Genomic DNA, 16426 nt, shown 5'->3' on the forward strand with positions numbered 1-16426 from the left:
AGGTTTTGAAGGAGGTGCAGGTGTAGAATGGCAGAGAATGGCATGTCTGTGTCGTCCTTGTGTCCAGGAATATGTTCTGGGATATAATATGCAGAATTAAGAAACTTGCAGTACAAAGAACAAGTGAAAGCTTTTCCCTAAAAGCAGCCTTGGAAATGCTGGGCCGTGTGCTCATGCTGAGGATGTACTCTGCACTGCTGGCTCCTGGGGAGAAAACTTGTGCTTGGGGTACCACCTGTGTGCTGGTGTGCTTTGGCTTCAAATTATTTTGTGTGACCTTGTGCAAATCAATATAACTTAAATCTAGCTGTAGACAGCATCTGCCTCTGTGCTTCTAGTTCCAAAAATGTTTAATGCCTGCTAATTTCAGTGCACAGTCAACTTCAATCAGAAAAGGTCATTATGAGGGTAAATGTGGGTCTGGGCAGCTATTGAGGTTTCTAAATGCACCTTGATTAACAGGCTGTATTGACACCAGGGAGGATGCTGGAGGTCTTCACAGACTCTGTCTTTAGATCTCCAGTATCATCAATACTCAGTCCCTTCAGTGCCCTGCATCCTCCCTCTTGTATACCAAGGTCATTAAACAGAGTATGGGGGTTGAATACACCTTCTAGTAGCACTGTGGCCTTATTTTAAATGAAATTACATAGGACTTGGATCCAGGATGACAGAAACCCTAATCCACACACATCTTACAGCTATGATGTCATGCACAAAGCATGTGGATGGTTTTAGTTCCTGGAAGGGAGGTATTGTCAATGATAGGCATTTTCCCTGAAAGAAGACCTGTAGACCTGTTTGCTGTGGGGATGAGGGCTGAGGCAGGTGAAGCTGAGCATGCATGCACAGCAACATGTTCATGACCCCAGTACCTGCACTCAGTGGACTCTTGCAAATTGTGGATTGTACAAGGCAGCTCTTGTAGAGATCAGAAGCTGGAGCATGAATTGGGGGAGCCTGACTGGAGGATGCCCCATGGGGGAAGCTGGGACCCTACCGCATCCTCGTTACTGCTGACCTTGGCACAAGCACTGCCTGCTGATGGATCGGCCATGGAGCTGGACAAGACCCTGGGGAACCACTGTATTATCTATTATCGTCCCATCAGTGCCTCCCCTGACCCCTCCCAGCTCTGAATGCCACAGGCATCAGGGAGGGAATAAATCTCTGTCTGATACTGAGAGGGAGAAGGGAGCGAGAGCAGGAAAAAGAAAAGATGAAAAATGTCCTTTTTATGACTCTCACAACAAAGCTGGCCACATGATTCGCAGCAAACATTTCTCTGGGAAAAGGGAGGGAGAGAATGGGGGGGAATCAGCAAAAAAGCAGAGCTGCTTCTCTCCCCTGGAAGATGTCTGTGGGGAATTAATACAGGGATATGGGTGACCTTTGAAGGTAAATATCCCAGGAAAGGAAAGAGGCCTCAAAGCTTCAGAAAGCTCACTCCAGTGTCTGATGATGTCTTGTGAAATGCTCCATGCAGCACACATCCACCATGAAGAGAAAGGAGAGGCATAAGTGATCTGCTGGGGAAGAGGGAGCAGTGGGGCTGGGAATGATTAATAAGGCATTAATAGCAACCACAGCATTTGTGTTCATTTCTGTTGGGATGATTCTACTTGTGAGCCTGGGGAGAACTCCTGACCTTGGTGTCTTTAGGAGACAGAAGCCCAGGGCCTGAGAAGGGGCTGTAGATATGTTGCCAGGGCTAGAGAACCACCCTGCATGTTACCCACTGGTAGCAGCAAGGCTCCCACCGTGTTCTTGTGACAGCTACTAGGCCTCTCCCTGTGCAGCTGCTCCCAGGGAGACAGCTCTGTCCCAAGGCTGCATCCTGGCACTAACTGCAATTCCAGAGCTTGTAGAAGAGCTACATCAAGGTTGTGGGTGCAAACTGGGAGGCATTGGCATCCTGGGGATTGTCCCAGGGCATTGCTATCATCAGGCAGAGTTGGCTGTAGCTGTTTCCAGTGCGATGCGAAGGCACCTTTACCCTCTGGCCTCCTCAGCTATACTGTCTGTGCTGTGCCTTGAGCTGAAGAGTGGCATGCAGGCTCTGTTCTTGTTGAAAAACTTCACTGGAGCCAAGATGTTTATCAAAGTGGGCATTTCCAAAGGCAAACAAATGCTTGGAGTTGTGGAAAAGGATCATATGCTACCATTATCTTCCTCTGCCCCCAGACAAACGTGTGTGAGTGCCTTCCTAGCTGGCACCCCTGAAAACACAGTCATACAGGGCTTAGAGTCTGAAAGCAGAAGCAACTTAAATCCATCTAAAACCAAGTTGTTTTTAACAGGGCAGGTCTTGCTGAACCTGGTCAGCTGTGACTAGAGACAGGCTCAGGCTGGGGAGTGCTCACCAAAGCTGGTATCTTGAACTTGCCATTCATGTGAAAGTGTGTTTAATTCTCACTTTTACCCAAAAGGCTGTAACAACTCCTTGGCAATCCCAGTAATTTGATTTTTTGTCTATAACATGCTTTTAAAGTAAAGGGATAAATACAATCAATCTGCATAAAAGGTAGCTATTAAGGAGCAGGCAAGTTGTACAACAATAACTTTAAATTAAAAGCCCTTTCCCACTACTTCTGCTGTTGTGGGGTCCACAGATTGTCCTTAAAACTTTTGAAACGTGCCTAGACTTCTTACAGGCAGCCATTTAACCTCCGTTTATGAAGAAATAAAGCAAAATTGATGTTGATTTTGGTCTACATTGGGGGATACTTTTGCAACATAAAAGCGCTTTTGCCTGCAATTTGCAGAGCAGCCCTGTCACATCGGTGAGGGCTGGTACTGATAAAGATAAAGCTTTATAGCTGGGGCATTTGTAGCTAACAGCAAGCTAATGCTACATTTTCATTTTGATGCAATTAATGTTAATGTCTGCTACGAAAATTGTCATTAAATACCATTTTAAAATCCATTCAATTTGCATATGCAAAGCCCATTTACTATCACGTAAAATACATGGTGCCGTTCATCACGTCTTTTCTCTAGGATTTGTAGCTGTTATTTTTCTGGTAGTGATTATTATCCAGCTCTTAAAATGAAACCTAATGTCTAGTCCAGACCTGCACAGAGCAAGAAAACCCTCTGTGCTCCAGCAGCAGCAGCAGGGCTGCTTTGAAGCCCCTTTCAGAGACTTTGAGCACTTGTTTGTGCTGGACGTGCACTGGCTTTTTTGGACTGCTGTGCTCCCCAGCCTCCCTCCTGCTCCTGTGGAAGACAGCTAATGGAAGGACCTAAAGGTCAGTCTAGGGTGCCCACATTCTCCCCTGCAGACTCCCTGTTGCATAGTTTCCCCATGAGAAAGCAGCAGAGCAGGCAGTTGGGAGCTGGTACGTGAGAGACATGAAATGAGACCCTTCTAAAAGCTGTACCTGTTTGAACCTCAGGCAGGGCTCACATGTGCTGGATGCTTTGTAAAAATCTTTTGGAAGACCCTGTGATGCAAGGGACTTGATTGGTGTGAAGCCTTAAAGGGATGAACATGTAGGCTTATGGCCTTCTAGAGGAGTTGCTGGGTGAGCAGCAGGAATCATTTCCCTCTGCAGCCCTTGGGAGGAGCCCAAGAAAGCAGCAAAGAGCACTGAAAAGCTGCTTTGCCTCCATTCTGCTGTGCTACCATTTTCTGCCCAATGCAGGGTGGTTAACCAACAAGTGGGAGACTGCACCAGAGTATTTCAACCACTGGCTTACACCTTTTTGTGTTCCTTTAAGCTAAAGGATTGTCATTGAACATATTTTGTTTAAGAGGTTTCAAGCCTTTAATGCAATAGGTGAAATGGAGATGTGTTGTGGCATGGAGATTAGATTTAGGTACTTGATTATTTGACATCCAGGTGCAATTGGACATGGCAGTAGTGCTGTGACTCAATTTCAGCATGTCCAGGTTCAGGACACTTCTGTTTTGGGGACTGTGCTAGCTGAGATATGGGAGAGATGTAGATGTGAGGGTAGGAAGAGATAACCTCATTCTGAGAAGGGCACCAAGCCTTCCCCCTTACCGTGTTGTGATGCCATAAGTCATGTCTGCAGGTACTTTAGGAGGATCTCTCTTCAAGTGGATATATTCCTCAGGCTTGCACCGAATGTCCTTGGCCTTGTAGTACAAATTAAATTCGTGGGCTGTGGTATAACCGGCCTTGAGAGCACCACGGTTCATGGTGATGAAATCTCGGGGCGTGTTCTGAACTGAAGGAGGACTAGGCTTTACTGTGTTCCACTGGCCTATTGCTGGAAATGAAAGGCAACGTGAGAGATAAGGAGAAAAAGATGAGGCATCTCAGATAACTCCTATTTGGGAAGGCAGGCTGATGTTTGTGCACTGGGCACAAGGGCCTTCTGTTGCTTCAATGCATTTTACCGTGAACTCACTCTGAACTTTGTATCCTATCCCTTTGCATTTTGTTTGGGGACATCTCCCATCTGAATTGGATGTCTTCCCACCCTCTACCCTGCATTGCTTAGCAGGTGTGATTTCACAAGGAAATTGTACCTGAGAACACAAAGTAGGAGCTCTAATAAAGTTATGAAACTGGTCAGGTGTGTCACTCTGCAGGTGCCATATCCTTCTCTGTTTGGGCTTTGTGTGATCCTATAAAATTTTCCACTCTGATAAAGAAACTTTAATAGTCATCAAGCAATTTGGATGATATTAATGAAAGTGGGTAGATGTTGGAGCTTCAGCTTGATGAGAAACATCAAAGAGTACTGGGAAGGAGAGGAAAGTCCCTACTAGCATTAGGACTTTGTTGCAGGTCTATATTTTAGTGGCAGTGTCATACCTTCAGGGACTCCTCCATCCATCCTTTGGCTGTACAGCCCATATGAAAAATCAAAGCCTGGCAAGGTGTAGCAATTTCTCTGGGGCTTCCCCAGTTCTGCCTGCAGAAGAAAGGAGAAGTGTGAAGAGCCTTCCTGATAAGTTAAAGCCCCTGAAAATAAATCTGGTAACAGAAGGTGGCCACAGACACGGGAATGGCTGTGGCTCCACTTGGAAGGGGTTTGAATCCCACTGCATAGGCAAGTGCTATGGTACAAAATGAGAGTTCACAGTCATGAAACTGAAGCCTAAGAGATGCTGAATTTCAATTTTGAGTTACAAAGCAACCTCTAGCTTTGTGGAAAATAGGGATCCTGACCCAAATATATATATATATATATATATATATATATATATATGTGGGCTTGCAGTCTCCTTGTTTGGCTAATCTCTCCTTTGGCTGGGATGCCCAGCTGTGGTACCTGCTGGGGAGACTCTGCAGCTAGTCTGAACTTCCATTTAGGTTATTTAATTTCCAAGTTGTGCATCCTCCTAGAAATCTGATATAAACCTCCCCAAGCACAATCATATTGCCAATCCTGTCCCACAATAATCAAGATGCAAGGCATGTTGCAGGGGATGAACAAGGGGAAACAGATCCTAGGGTTTATAGCATAGAAGAGAACTTGAGCTCAATAACCTCAATTCTGTTTAGTTTTAAAATGAACTCTTCCCCAGCCCATGTGTGTCCCAACTTGGTGGTGTCTGTGGGATTAACTGATCTCTCCTCACCCCTTTGTCTCTATCCTCCCCATCTCCATGGTGAAGTCACTGCAGGATGTGTGTCCTGAAACCTTATTGCTGCTTGAAAGGAAGATGGTGGAGAAGGAGTGACAGTCTGGTAGCCTTAAGTCTGTGCATTCCTGCTAGAGGAAGTTGGAGCAGGGTCAGGCAACCAGTCCCCTGGAGCCTGAGACATGGTGTGAGTGCTTTGGGACAGGTTATTTTCCATGGGAAGGGTGTTCAAGGAGCTGTCTGGTTGTAGGTATTGGCAGGTCCTGTTGGGAGAATGAAAGTGCTGAAATCCTACTCTAGTGCTTTTCATGGCTAAATCATTGAACATTAACATTGAGATGACCATGATTACACCCCAGTGTGAGTCCTCTCTGGATCAGGACATGCTGAATCAAATGCAACCCTTTCTGAGTGAAAAGAATGAGACTGAAAATGAACCTCCTCCAATGGGCCACTCTGGCAGGTTGAGGGTGTACAGTGGTTGATAAGGGACACAGCTTATGGGAGCTGCTTATATAATAACATCATCCAAATCAAGATTTGCCAGCACTGTGCAAACCCTGTCCAGGGCTTTGCAGCAGCCACAACTCTCCTGTCAGCCTAGTGGCCTCTTTCCAATGTGTTTTTAAAGGGTAATCACCAGGAGTGTATGATTCTCCTGAGCACCTTGAGCTGTTCTGCATCACCCTCAGTTCAACAAAAACTCCTGCTGAGCCAGTTTTGCCTGGAGAGCAAGGGTTAACCCCTGTCCAAAACAGACATCTTTCCAGAGGGCTCTGTGTTCAGGTCTCTAGGATTTGCTGGTAATTCCTCAAACACTTTTTTCTGGAGTAATTTTATGGTGCATTCAGTTTGGAGTTTCTCAGCTCTTGTCTCCTTAGGCAGCTGCACAAAAACTTAAAGGCACCTAGTGACTGTGGCATCAGACTCCTCACCAGCATGTCCAGGCATGAGATCATGCCCGTTTGCCTGAGTGACTTGTTCATGCTGTGACAACAGGCCTGCTCCTTGGCAGATCCTGGCAAGCTGGCTGGAAGCTTTGCCAGCTTGTGGTCATTGGGATCATTGGGCCTGCAAGCCCATACAGTGATGCTTTCAAGTAAATCCAGGGTTTTTCTTCCCAGATATGGGACAGAGGTTCTTCATCTTAGTCATACTAAATTTACACACTTGTGATGCCATAGGGCAGGTGTGGATTCCCATGACTCTCAGAAGCACAAGTTCACCAGAAAGATTACTTTTCTGGGCTTGTTAAGATCCTTTAATAGACTTAAAACCCCCAGCTTCCTCCTGTGAACCTCTAGCAGAGAAAGGGACTATCTCTTGCAGATGTGTCCAGCACTGAGCACAAGGGAGTGAGCGAGCTTTTAGTGCCACTGTAACTGAAATATCACATGGCAGTGCTAAACCATATGTGCATGCTGGGTGTGAGCTGGGGAGCTCGCACAAAGCGTATCAACCGGTGCCAGGGATGATAAAGTAGCTTTCATTGCTGATCTATTTCCCCTGTATTTACAGGCACTTGTACACTAGCTATTTTTAGATTAGTTGTCACTGATATATAAGGGAAATGGTGTAATGTTCCACAGATGCATGAGAAAAGGCTTTTTCCAGGGATCATGTTCTGGTATCAGATCAGCTAAGTGAGGTCAGAAATCTGCTATGACAGCAAAGGTGTGGCAGATGGGAGAAAATTGCTGAGAAACTGCAGGAGAGGAGAGTAGTTTATAACCTGTGGCAAAGCTGCTTCCAGACCTTTGAATGCAGAACTGTAGAATTGCAGAAATGGCAGGATTGAAAGAGTTTCTTTGGTAGAGCCCTTGAAGCCAACGCAGTTGGGTATTTACTCCGTTGCAAAATGAGTGCACGCTGTTTTCTTTTATGATCAGGTGGTATTTTACAGTCACTTTGCACTGAATAAATAAAGCTGAAGGTGCTGGATGATTAATTAAAAAAAAATAATCTGGTCCAGTGTGTTGAACATGGAGAGAGCCTGTGCCTGAAGAAAATCAACACACTCAGAGGACTCTTGTTGCCTGCCAAAATCTTTTACCCATGAAAGCAAAGAAGGGGAAGGAGGTAGCAGGAATGAATCCTGCTCAGTGTAATCCAAGATTACAGCCTTTCTCATTCATAAATTAGCAAAACATTGCTGCAACCTCATGGGCTGGTTTCATTTGTTTGTCCTGGGGCATTGTAGGCACTCTGTGTCATAAAGCAGTGGGGAGAGCAAGCCAAAGTTGATACAGAAAGTCCTTTTTTCTTCCTCAGCTCCAGCACTGTTTCCTGCATTCAGGTTTAGCCTGTCACAAAGCTGCTTGGCTGGAATACAGATCTGTCTGACAGCTGTGCCCATCAGCAGACAACTTCATTAAACCTCATTAAGATGTCATTTCTCTGCCTTATTTCCCACCTCTTGGCTCTAATTAAAACCGTCTCTCTCTGCATCCCAGGCGGTCCTAATTTTCTCTGGGTACCTTCTGCAAGTTTTTTCCCTTTACGACCTCAGAGAGGAAAATCCAGCATCTTAAATACTGTTTATCCAGCCCATTTGGAAAAGGCAGCTCTAGACTTTTCCTGAAGCATTCCCACAGCATTCTGTAGAGATCATCATCCTTCTCCCAGGGCTGTAAGTCATGTGCTGAGGCTTTGTTTGCACTCTTAAACTGTCTGTAAGGCCTCAGCTAATGCATCCTTTCCCCTTGGATGTGACAATGTTTGTGGTAGAACCAGGCATGTCTGAACTGGGTTTGGAGGGTGCCATGCTCAGACTGGTCAGAGCACAGAGGTGGGGGTGTTTGATCAGTGGAGATACCCTTGTTGGCTGAAGAGTGAGAGCTGTTGGGTGTATTGAGATGCTTGGTCTTTGCCAGGTAGCTTCTGATTTGCCCTGGATTTGTATTTGAGGGTTTAATGGTGTAAGAAATTTTTTGCTGTGAAAGAAGAGGCAAGCTCAGAAAGGTTGCTAAGAGGTGGGAGCATTACAAAGCTAAGGAAGTACAAAACCTTTAAGAATTCCAGGCTTTGTTGCAAGACTTGTGTGTGTTTCATCCCATGGTATTTATGGCCCATCAGCACATATTGCATCCATTTTCTAAAGACTACAGAGACCGTGAGAGGGGTGGGAAATGTCTGTGTAGAGAGGTACAGTGAGTGATGGAGGCATGGATTTTTAATCCCTGCACCTGAGGCAGCTCTTTACTAGGAGGAATGCTGGGCAAATCATGAATGCTCTCTGCTCTGACTCAGCCAGGGCTGCCCCATCCCCTCCTCAACAGCTCTGCCCTGTGGACTCCTGGAAACCCTGTGCCGATGCATTTTCAGCCTGCCAGGCTCTGCTTCCTTCCCTACCTTCTGTTCCCTTTTTCATTACACCCCCTTGTACAGTAAAGCCTCCCATCACGCTGCCATTACTATTATTATTGCAGATTTACTGCACTTGCAGAGTGAAGTGATTGCAGTGACAAGGCCCAGCATTTTTCCCTCCTTCCCCCCGCGACAGCTTGAAATCAAGCCCTTCATTTGCATTTACATGATCTTGCTGTGCAGCTTATGAGATCGGGAGATTTATTTGCTACTTAGCTTGATGTTTGATTACACTCGAAGAAGGCAGTGAGCTACAAAGTGCAGGGATACATCAGAACTGAGCTACTGAAAGCCTCTGGGGGACAGTAACTCAACATCAGGTTTAGGTAGATGAGAAAGGGAATGTTCAGTGTTTTGAGAGAGGCAAATTTGATGAGAATTTTTTAAAGGTGGAGGGGAAAAAACTTACTTTCCCTCTCTCACAAAAAATGGTTGAGGAAACAAGAATGTTATAAAAAACCATCTAGACTTGTTAGTGCAGAAGATATCCTAGCAGGGGCTGGTGGCTCCTGGGCTGCCTGCCACTAACTGCTTGTAACTTCCACTCCCAAGAAGATTATTAAGTTGGCAGTTATCTTTGAAGCTTTTCATAAACATTAAAGGTCAAAGTCAAAGGAAGTTTTGCTTGATGAAGGACCACAAAATCTGTCCCTGATTTATTAAGCTTCAAAAGATGCCACTGGTGATTAATCCCACTGTAACAGTGGGACAACTGAGGCAGGGAATCAGAGTGCCCACACAGGACAGCAAAGGGAATGGAGTTTGGATTGGGGAGATAAGTGGACTCTTCCCAGTACTCTACTGTGTTAAGAGTTGGAGACTGAATTATTACAGTGTTCCACAGTGATGTGAACCTTCCAGAGAAAAGAGTGATGGCTGGACAAACTGCCGCCCTCAAAGACAGGAATGGTAAAGCTTGAGGGTCTTGCTGTGAGTTTAACTCCTTTCATTCCAAATACTCCAGACAGGGTAGAGATGCTGCTCACCCAGACTATGCCTACACATGCAGTCAGCACTAACCTCTGCTCCTGACTGTCCTGCACTGGGATTTGTAGCCTTATTACCCACAAACCTTTGAGTGTCAGGTCTAAATGTGGAAGATTTTCCCCTCTAGGTTCTGCGTGCTTCTAGAAGCATAATGCTGGCAGCAGAAGGTTTCAAGGGTAAGTGGGACATGGGTATCCCCCTCACTGGGTTAGATATGGTGGTTAGATAAGGCACTTCCAGCCCAGGGTTCTACCTACCCAAGCTCAGGCACCAGCCTGCCCCTTTCCATCTTCTCTGCTCATGGCGGGGCCATAACTCTGACAACCAAAGGCCTCACACACAGATACCCATATCTAAGGGAGGCCACCTGCTATCTGGTACAGTAGCTTTGCATGAGAACTTGTTTGTACTTAGCTTTTAGTCTTGAAAATTGCCATGAGATATGCTATTACAATTAATCATTAAAGACTTAAGAAAGAGTATACCCCATTACATAAAAGACTCCAGCGATGATCTTTATCCAACTTGTAAAATGGGCAGACTTGATGCAACTGAATAATTTTCCTCTCATCTGCACAAAATCATGAATGCAAGTCATACTTTGAGCCTGAAGTGAACACTGCGAGACCAGCCTATAATTACCACAACAGAAAAAAAGAACAGCATTTTCTAATGAATGACAAGCCACTAGGTGGAAATCTAATTTGGTCTAATTAAGCAGCCTTTGTGAGGATTTGTCTTTAGATGAAAAGAGGGAGCCAAAGAGATCTAAATGCAAATGAACTCTATCGTTTTGGTTTTAAAGGGCCAGGCAGATACGAAAGTATTTGCATACACAATACTTTCATTAGTCTTTCTGGGTGTATTCACCTTCTAGTTTTCTATTGAAAAATCATGTGTGCCCCAAAATTATGGGACTCTTGAATGCTACTCACTCTTTATTGAGTTAGCAGATAACATGCTGTTAGAAGGACAATTAGCAGTAGGGTGTCACAATTGTTAAAACTGCCTTTCTCCATAACTGGGCTGCTTTGCTCTGCTCTTTAAAAATGGCTTTGGAAAAAGATGTTCTTTGCTAAGATCCCAAGTCTGCTGCTTTCTGTGTGTGGCACCATAAAACTCTCACGTCTTTGGGGGAACCTGCTGGACCCTGAGCTCCTCCTCAGTGCCTCTGTGTCAGTATGAATTACTTCAGCATTGATAAATCACCAACACCTTGCCCAGTTGTGCAATTTCTGCTGATTCTGCCGACAGTCTCAGTGCTGGGAGCAGGCAGCTCAGGTACAGCCCCAAAGGCTGAGACTCACTGAGGTGTTTGACTATAATTGAGATGGAAATATTGAAAATGATCTTCTCTTGCTCTATTAAATCTGTTCCTGACTTGAAGAAAAATTTGTGTCTGTGTAAGGTTTTGTGCCAGCACTGAAGGTCAAAGCAGCATATGTGTGTCTGTAGTCAGTGTCACAGCTTGTGAAGTTCACATCAGCTCCTGCTTGCTCACAAGCCCTGAAGAAGCAGCGTGGTCTGTAGTCAGAAGACAAAGCTGCTGGCAGGAAGGATGAGCTATTTGGGCCAAATGAAGATGGGTGCAGTTTACAGCTACTGCTAGACTGAGGTCGTACCTGACCTTTCTTGAGCTAGAACCACCATTTGCCTCTGAGGCAGAATGAGCCTGGGAGAGATGTGAGGACAGGTAGAGACAATGGCAGAGACGTTTGGTATAGACTGGGGGGGTGGCCTTGGAGAAGCTGAATGGAGAGAGATATCCCTGAATCCTTGAACTCTCTATAGGCAAGACTAGAGGAGAAATGGAGGTGTGTATGGACAGGTCGGGGTGGGAAAATCAGTGGAATAATTCTGTCTTTGATGCAGCAGCAGTTCTTGGGATCTTTGGGGAGAATGTGGGCAGAATAGTGTGTGGCACCTTGGCAAAAAGGCTATTTTACCATTTGACTGTCCAGACAGTAGCTGGAAAGGGTGAGGTGGGATTGTCATTTCCTAGAGAAACACAACCTTGGGGATATTTGCTGTGTTGCAAACTCTGAAGCCAAGTTCTGCCAGGGAAAGCTTTTGTTTAGTGTTTGTTGGCTTCAGTGAGAGCACCAATGTTTAGCTGAGAGCAGGATGTGGGATGTTTGAGGATGAGAGAAAACCTCCTCTGAATGTTAAAGGGATGGGACAAAGCTTTGGTTTGGTTTTCTAAAAAACCAAGTTTCTACCTATCAGCTCTGACCTTTTCTCTACATTTCATTCTTAGTGATAGCTACTCTACAACCTCCTTCTCAAGGCCAGATGTTGTCCCAGATTACGTCTAGTGCAACTCAGCTTAGCAAAGCTGCTGCTCACGCTGTTTAAGTTGCTAATGGCTCCTTCAACTCCATACAGGTAGCTTTTATTTTCTCCTCCTGATTTTTTTGTGGAGGGATATAGATTAGGCTAAATGCTGCATTCATATAAGCTGCCATTCTTTAAATGAGTTGAATGCAAGTGAGTGTGGGCCTTTTCAATCAGACTGACTATGGCCACATTCCCCACAGGGCAGAATTAGTTCCCCAGTGGCACAGACCCCTGATTCTTAGGGCCAAATTCAGTCCCTGGTTGTAAATGAGCTACTGGTACTTGTGGTACTTCCTAGAACAAAACATTCAAATATTTTAAACTAACAGACAACTTGTTAAATTCGGGCAAACCTCAGGAATCTCTCAGCTTTCACTCAAGGAGAAACTCTAATCTCTGATCACAGATGCAGGAACTTACCAACTTCAGTCATCTCATGTACAGACTAATCTCCATTTTCATTAGAGAATAGATAAAGTTTTTTGCTGTTAAAAAAGGATGCTGTTTCTTTAATGTAATAAAACCTCAGCAGGACAGAACATCTTTACTAGACTATCCCCCACTATTCCCACAAGAAATCAAATATAATCCTATTTAAGAAGCTTTAAATAATTTTGAGCTTTCATATTGACTTATTAAAATGCAGCTTAAAAAACGCCTTCCTTGCAATCCCTTTACAAGGGTCAGGGATATAAAATTTGAAGAAATATGATTAGTAGATCAGTTGGAAAGATATATGCAGTAGCTTCCAATTTTATTATTTAAAATGCTCTTTTAGGGGAAAAAAAAGGTGATTCTATAAAAAAATGGCAGCATCTCCCTGAAGGAATCGAGTCCTGGGGTTTCCAGTTCTATCTCCTGCATTCAGCATCCAACACATCTGCCAGGTTTTTCTTAGACCTGAAGAGCCCTTGCAGTTGGGATAGAAGAATTGGGTTCTGTGTCTTCATACTCTGGCAAGATAGAAACTTATCAGGCTCTAAGCACAGAGGAAACCAGTAGCACTTGTGGCCATTTGTTGCTCATGCAGAAGATAGTGATGGTAACAGAGATGCAAATGTGCCTCGGAGGACAGAGCCATTGCAGAGCTGTGAACACGGGTATTTTGGCCCACAGAGCTTTTCTTTTAGCACCTGGAAACTCTAAGGGATGAAGAGCTCCTGTAACCTTTCAGATGTTGGTTGGAGTGGGATGAGTCTCTTTTTCCCTTTCTAAACACTGTGTGCTGGAATAGAAAATTATAGGATAAAATGGGGTTCCTGCTGTGCTGCCTTGACTCTCTGCAGGGTAAAGTACATCTTATCCAAGCAACAGCTACAGACTCCACTAGTGTGTCCTGAGGGATCTGGGCAGAAACCTCCTTCCAACAGGTTTCAGTCTAGATGCCTCTGTTCGGTCCTATCAACTTAGGAAGAACTGAGATGATAATCAAGAGCATTTTGGGGCACATTGTTAGAAAAATTAACTGGAAGGTGCTAAGCAGAGAAAATTGAGTCAGTTACAGGTTATCCTGAGCTTCCACTCTGCAGTTCTCCTGGGATTAGCAGGGTTGTATGGATGTAAATGATGAGACGATTTGACCCCCGCTCTTGAAGTATATTAAATACAGTGAAGACCCAAATTGTGCTGTCAGTTAGACAGAACTCCCATTAAGCACAGAGGGTCTTGTGCTAATGCAAGAATCTGCCCGAATCATTTGCTCTGTCCTACAGCAAAATGTATTCAACATGCTGAAATTTAACTGCAAAACCCAGTGAGCAAAATCACACCCTGCCCATTACATTTACAGCCAGTTACTGTGAAATCCTAATGTGTCAGACTTTCTCTGGGAAATAAGGTAACTAATAACTTTACTCCTGCCTAAGGCTGGACTTTGGTCAAGGCTGTCAAGGCTTCTATGATTTTCATGTATTTTAGAAAAAAATATCCCTGGTTTTGACACGTTGGGACTTCAGTGTGTGAGCAAGCAGGGAGCTGTAATAGCTGAACTTCCCTGAGAGCTGCAGTGCTCAACCTTGGGCTTTCTGCAAGACAAACACCAAAGAGTCCTCAGCCCACTACTGCCTCTGCGTCCTCAGCTCCCAAAGAAGTTGGTGGCAGTCAAGTGTGATTGATTCAGGATCTTGCCCAGAGTTTTCTCCTGTGGCAGAAAAGGAAGTGACACCAAAGACAAGACCAGCAAGCACTGGAGAGAGCCTTAGTCCCCCAAGGAGTTGTCATGAGGTTTTTCCCTGCCCTGTCTGCCTAATTTTCTACATTTATGATAATAATTGTGAAACTGGGCTGAAATAGCGTGGGGAAGTTGCTGCCAATGGTTAAAAACTATTATTGCCTATGGGTTATCTTATTAATGGTGCTAAAAACATGGCAAGAGTTTTCTGGCTTACCATTAACGCTCATTATCTTTGAAAGAGAAATATCTCTCTAAAATTCCCCATAATACTACCTCTGACTCCCTCATTGCTTTCCCCACCAGATTTTTTCGATACAGTTTCAGCTCTGCTTTGTTCTATTGTTTATCTCCCCAGTCCTATATATTTTTTTTCTGAAAGAGTAGAACATAAGGGGTCAGCTACTGCTCAGGTGATGTACACAAGTAGCCCAGTTTCTTTCAAAGGGGCTACCTTGTGAGGCAACCGAGAGTTGGCTCCAAAAAGTCACTTCATAATTGCATCATATTTGCTAAATCAGATGTTTTACATGTTTCAGCATTCTCTGTGTTCCCTTCCTGCTCAGCCATTACGAAAGGCTCCTGCTCAGCTGGGGTTCTGACCCATATTTTCCTTGCTGCAGTCCAAATTTGGTTGCTAAAAGGTAAACGGGGGGAGGAAATCAGTCTCATCACATTTCTCCCAACCCCTGTTCAGCTGCTGTGGTATTTTCCTTCATTATCCTGCTGCCTCAGACTGTAAACCTCTCTAATTTCCTACATCGCAGCTATTTATTTAAATGCTAACTCGCATTATGAAGTGATAATCCACAAGCGCAGGAGATAATTTATGAAGCATTTAAATTAAGAGGAGCAGCTAATTGGGAGCATGTGTCTTATAAGCCTTGCTAACACCAGAAAACTACAAATTAGGGAGAAAATGGAAGATATTTTTATCTTGCTTTTTTTTTTTCCCCTCTCCTCTCTCTTTTGTAATGCACTGAGGAAAAATCTGACCATCCATCACACAAACAGTGCCGTTCACAGGAGCCTTCTGCTGCTCGCTTCGGAGTTAGTCCAACGCACAATGCTCTCCTTATTACAAATTCCTCATTATAACACACAAAATCATCTTTGCTCTCACAGAAGGTGGAATGAGGTGGGGTTTTCTGTCTCCAAATCAAGTGGAATAAATTTTCCAGGAAAGGTCCCCTTCTTGGCTACACGCATTAATTTAAAAGAGCAAAGACTCCCTTGTTATATGGGGATGTTAAAGTGCATTTAATTTAGGACTGCATCGTGCTGTAAGAGTTTTATAGGTTTTTGCTGAAATGAGAATGAGCATAAATGACCGTGAATGCAGGAAAAGCAAATGTGCTGCGACCACAGGGCTGGAGGAAATGCATTTCAGATGCTCTGTTCAGATTTTGGTATCAAAGTCACAGACTTTGATTTCGTTGCACCTCTGTGGTGGTTTATTCATAAAGACTGATATTGAACTGAATCTGGACAGCAATGTGCCCCATGATGTGCAGTTCCCAGGACAGAGCTGTATGACAGAGATGGCTCACTAAGTTCTGCTGGGGCAAGCAGGGTTTTAACACTCAGGCCAAGACAACAGCACTAGGGAAGGCGGTAACCATTCCCAGCTTGAAGTTCATAATCATACACCAGATTCTCTTGTTTGCTCTTGGAGGCTGTTGGCTCCTCAGAGAAAGTGCAACTCTGGATGTCCTTGAGAGACAGCTGCTTTTGGCTCTATGTGTAAGGCCCCTTTGGTTGCTTTTTTGGATGGTGGTGCTTTGATCAGAGGAAACAGCTGGGATGTTCTCCCGTAGGAGCAAGAGGGATCCTCTGGTCTCCCCAAAGAGCATCCCAGGCACCCAGAGGATTGCATTAACACAATTTTGAGGAAACTCATGGGATGTAGAGAATGAAGATGCTGGTAAAGACCACCTTAATATACAGCCATCTCCCAGCCTTCAGCAAGCACTTTAGAGTAGTTTTCAGTAGAGTTGTGTGAA

General features: G+C 44.5%; 1 protein-coding gene across 2 annotated transcripts in view; it reads right to left on the bottom strand.

Annotated features, from left to right (window-relative positions):
- Positions 1–16426, bottom strand: part of CFAP77 (cilia and flagella associated protein 77) — a 60570-nt gene that overhangs the window by 19337 nt on the left and 24807 nt on the right. For both annotated transcript variants that reach the window (XM_062011793.1, XM_062011792.1), the window contains exons 2-3: positions 4791–4890; positions 4011–4239 (exon numbers count right to left, since the gene is read on the bottom strand). In XM_062011793.1, the coding sequence (XP_061867777.1) occupies positions 4011–4239; positions 4791–4890 (329 nt within the window). The remainder of the gene's footprint in view (positions 1–4010; positions 4240–4790; positions 4891–16426) is intronic.

This window comes from Colius striatus, chromosome 19 (genome assembly GCF_028858725.1).
Source record: "Colius striatus isolate bColStr4 chromosome 19, bColStr4.1.hap1, whole genome shotgun sequence".
Lineage (NCBI taxonomy): Eukaryota > Metazoa > Chordata > Aves > Coliiformes > Coliidae > Colius > Colius striatus.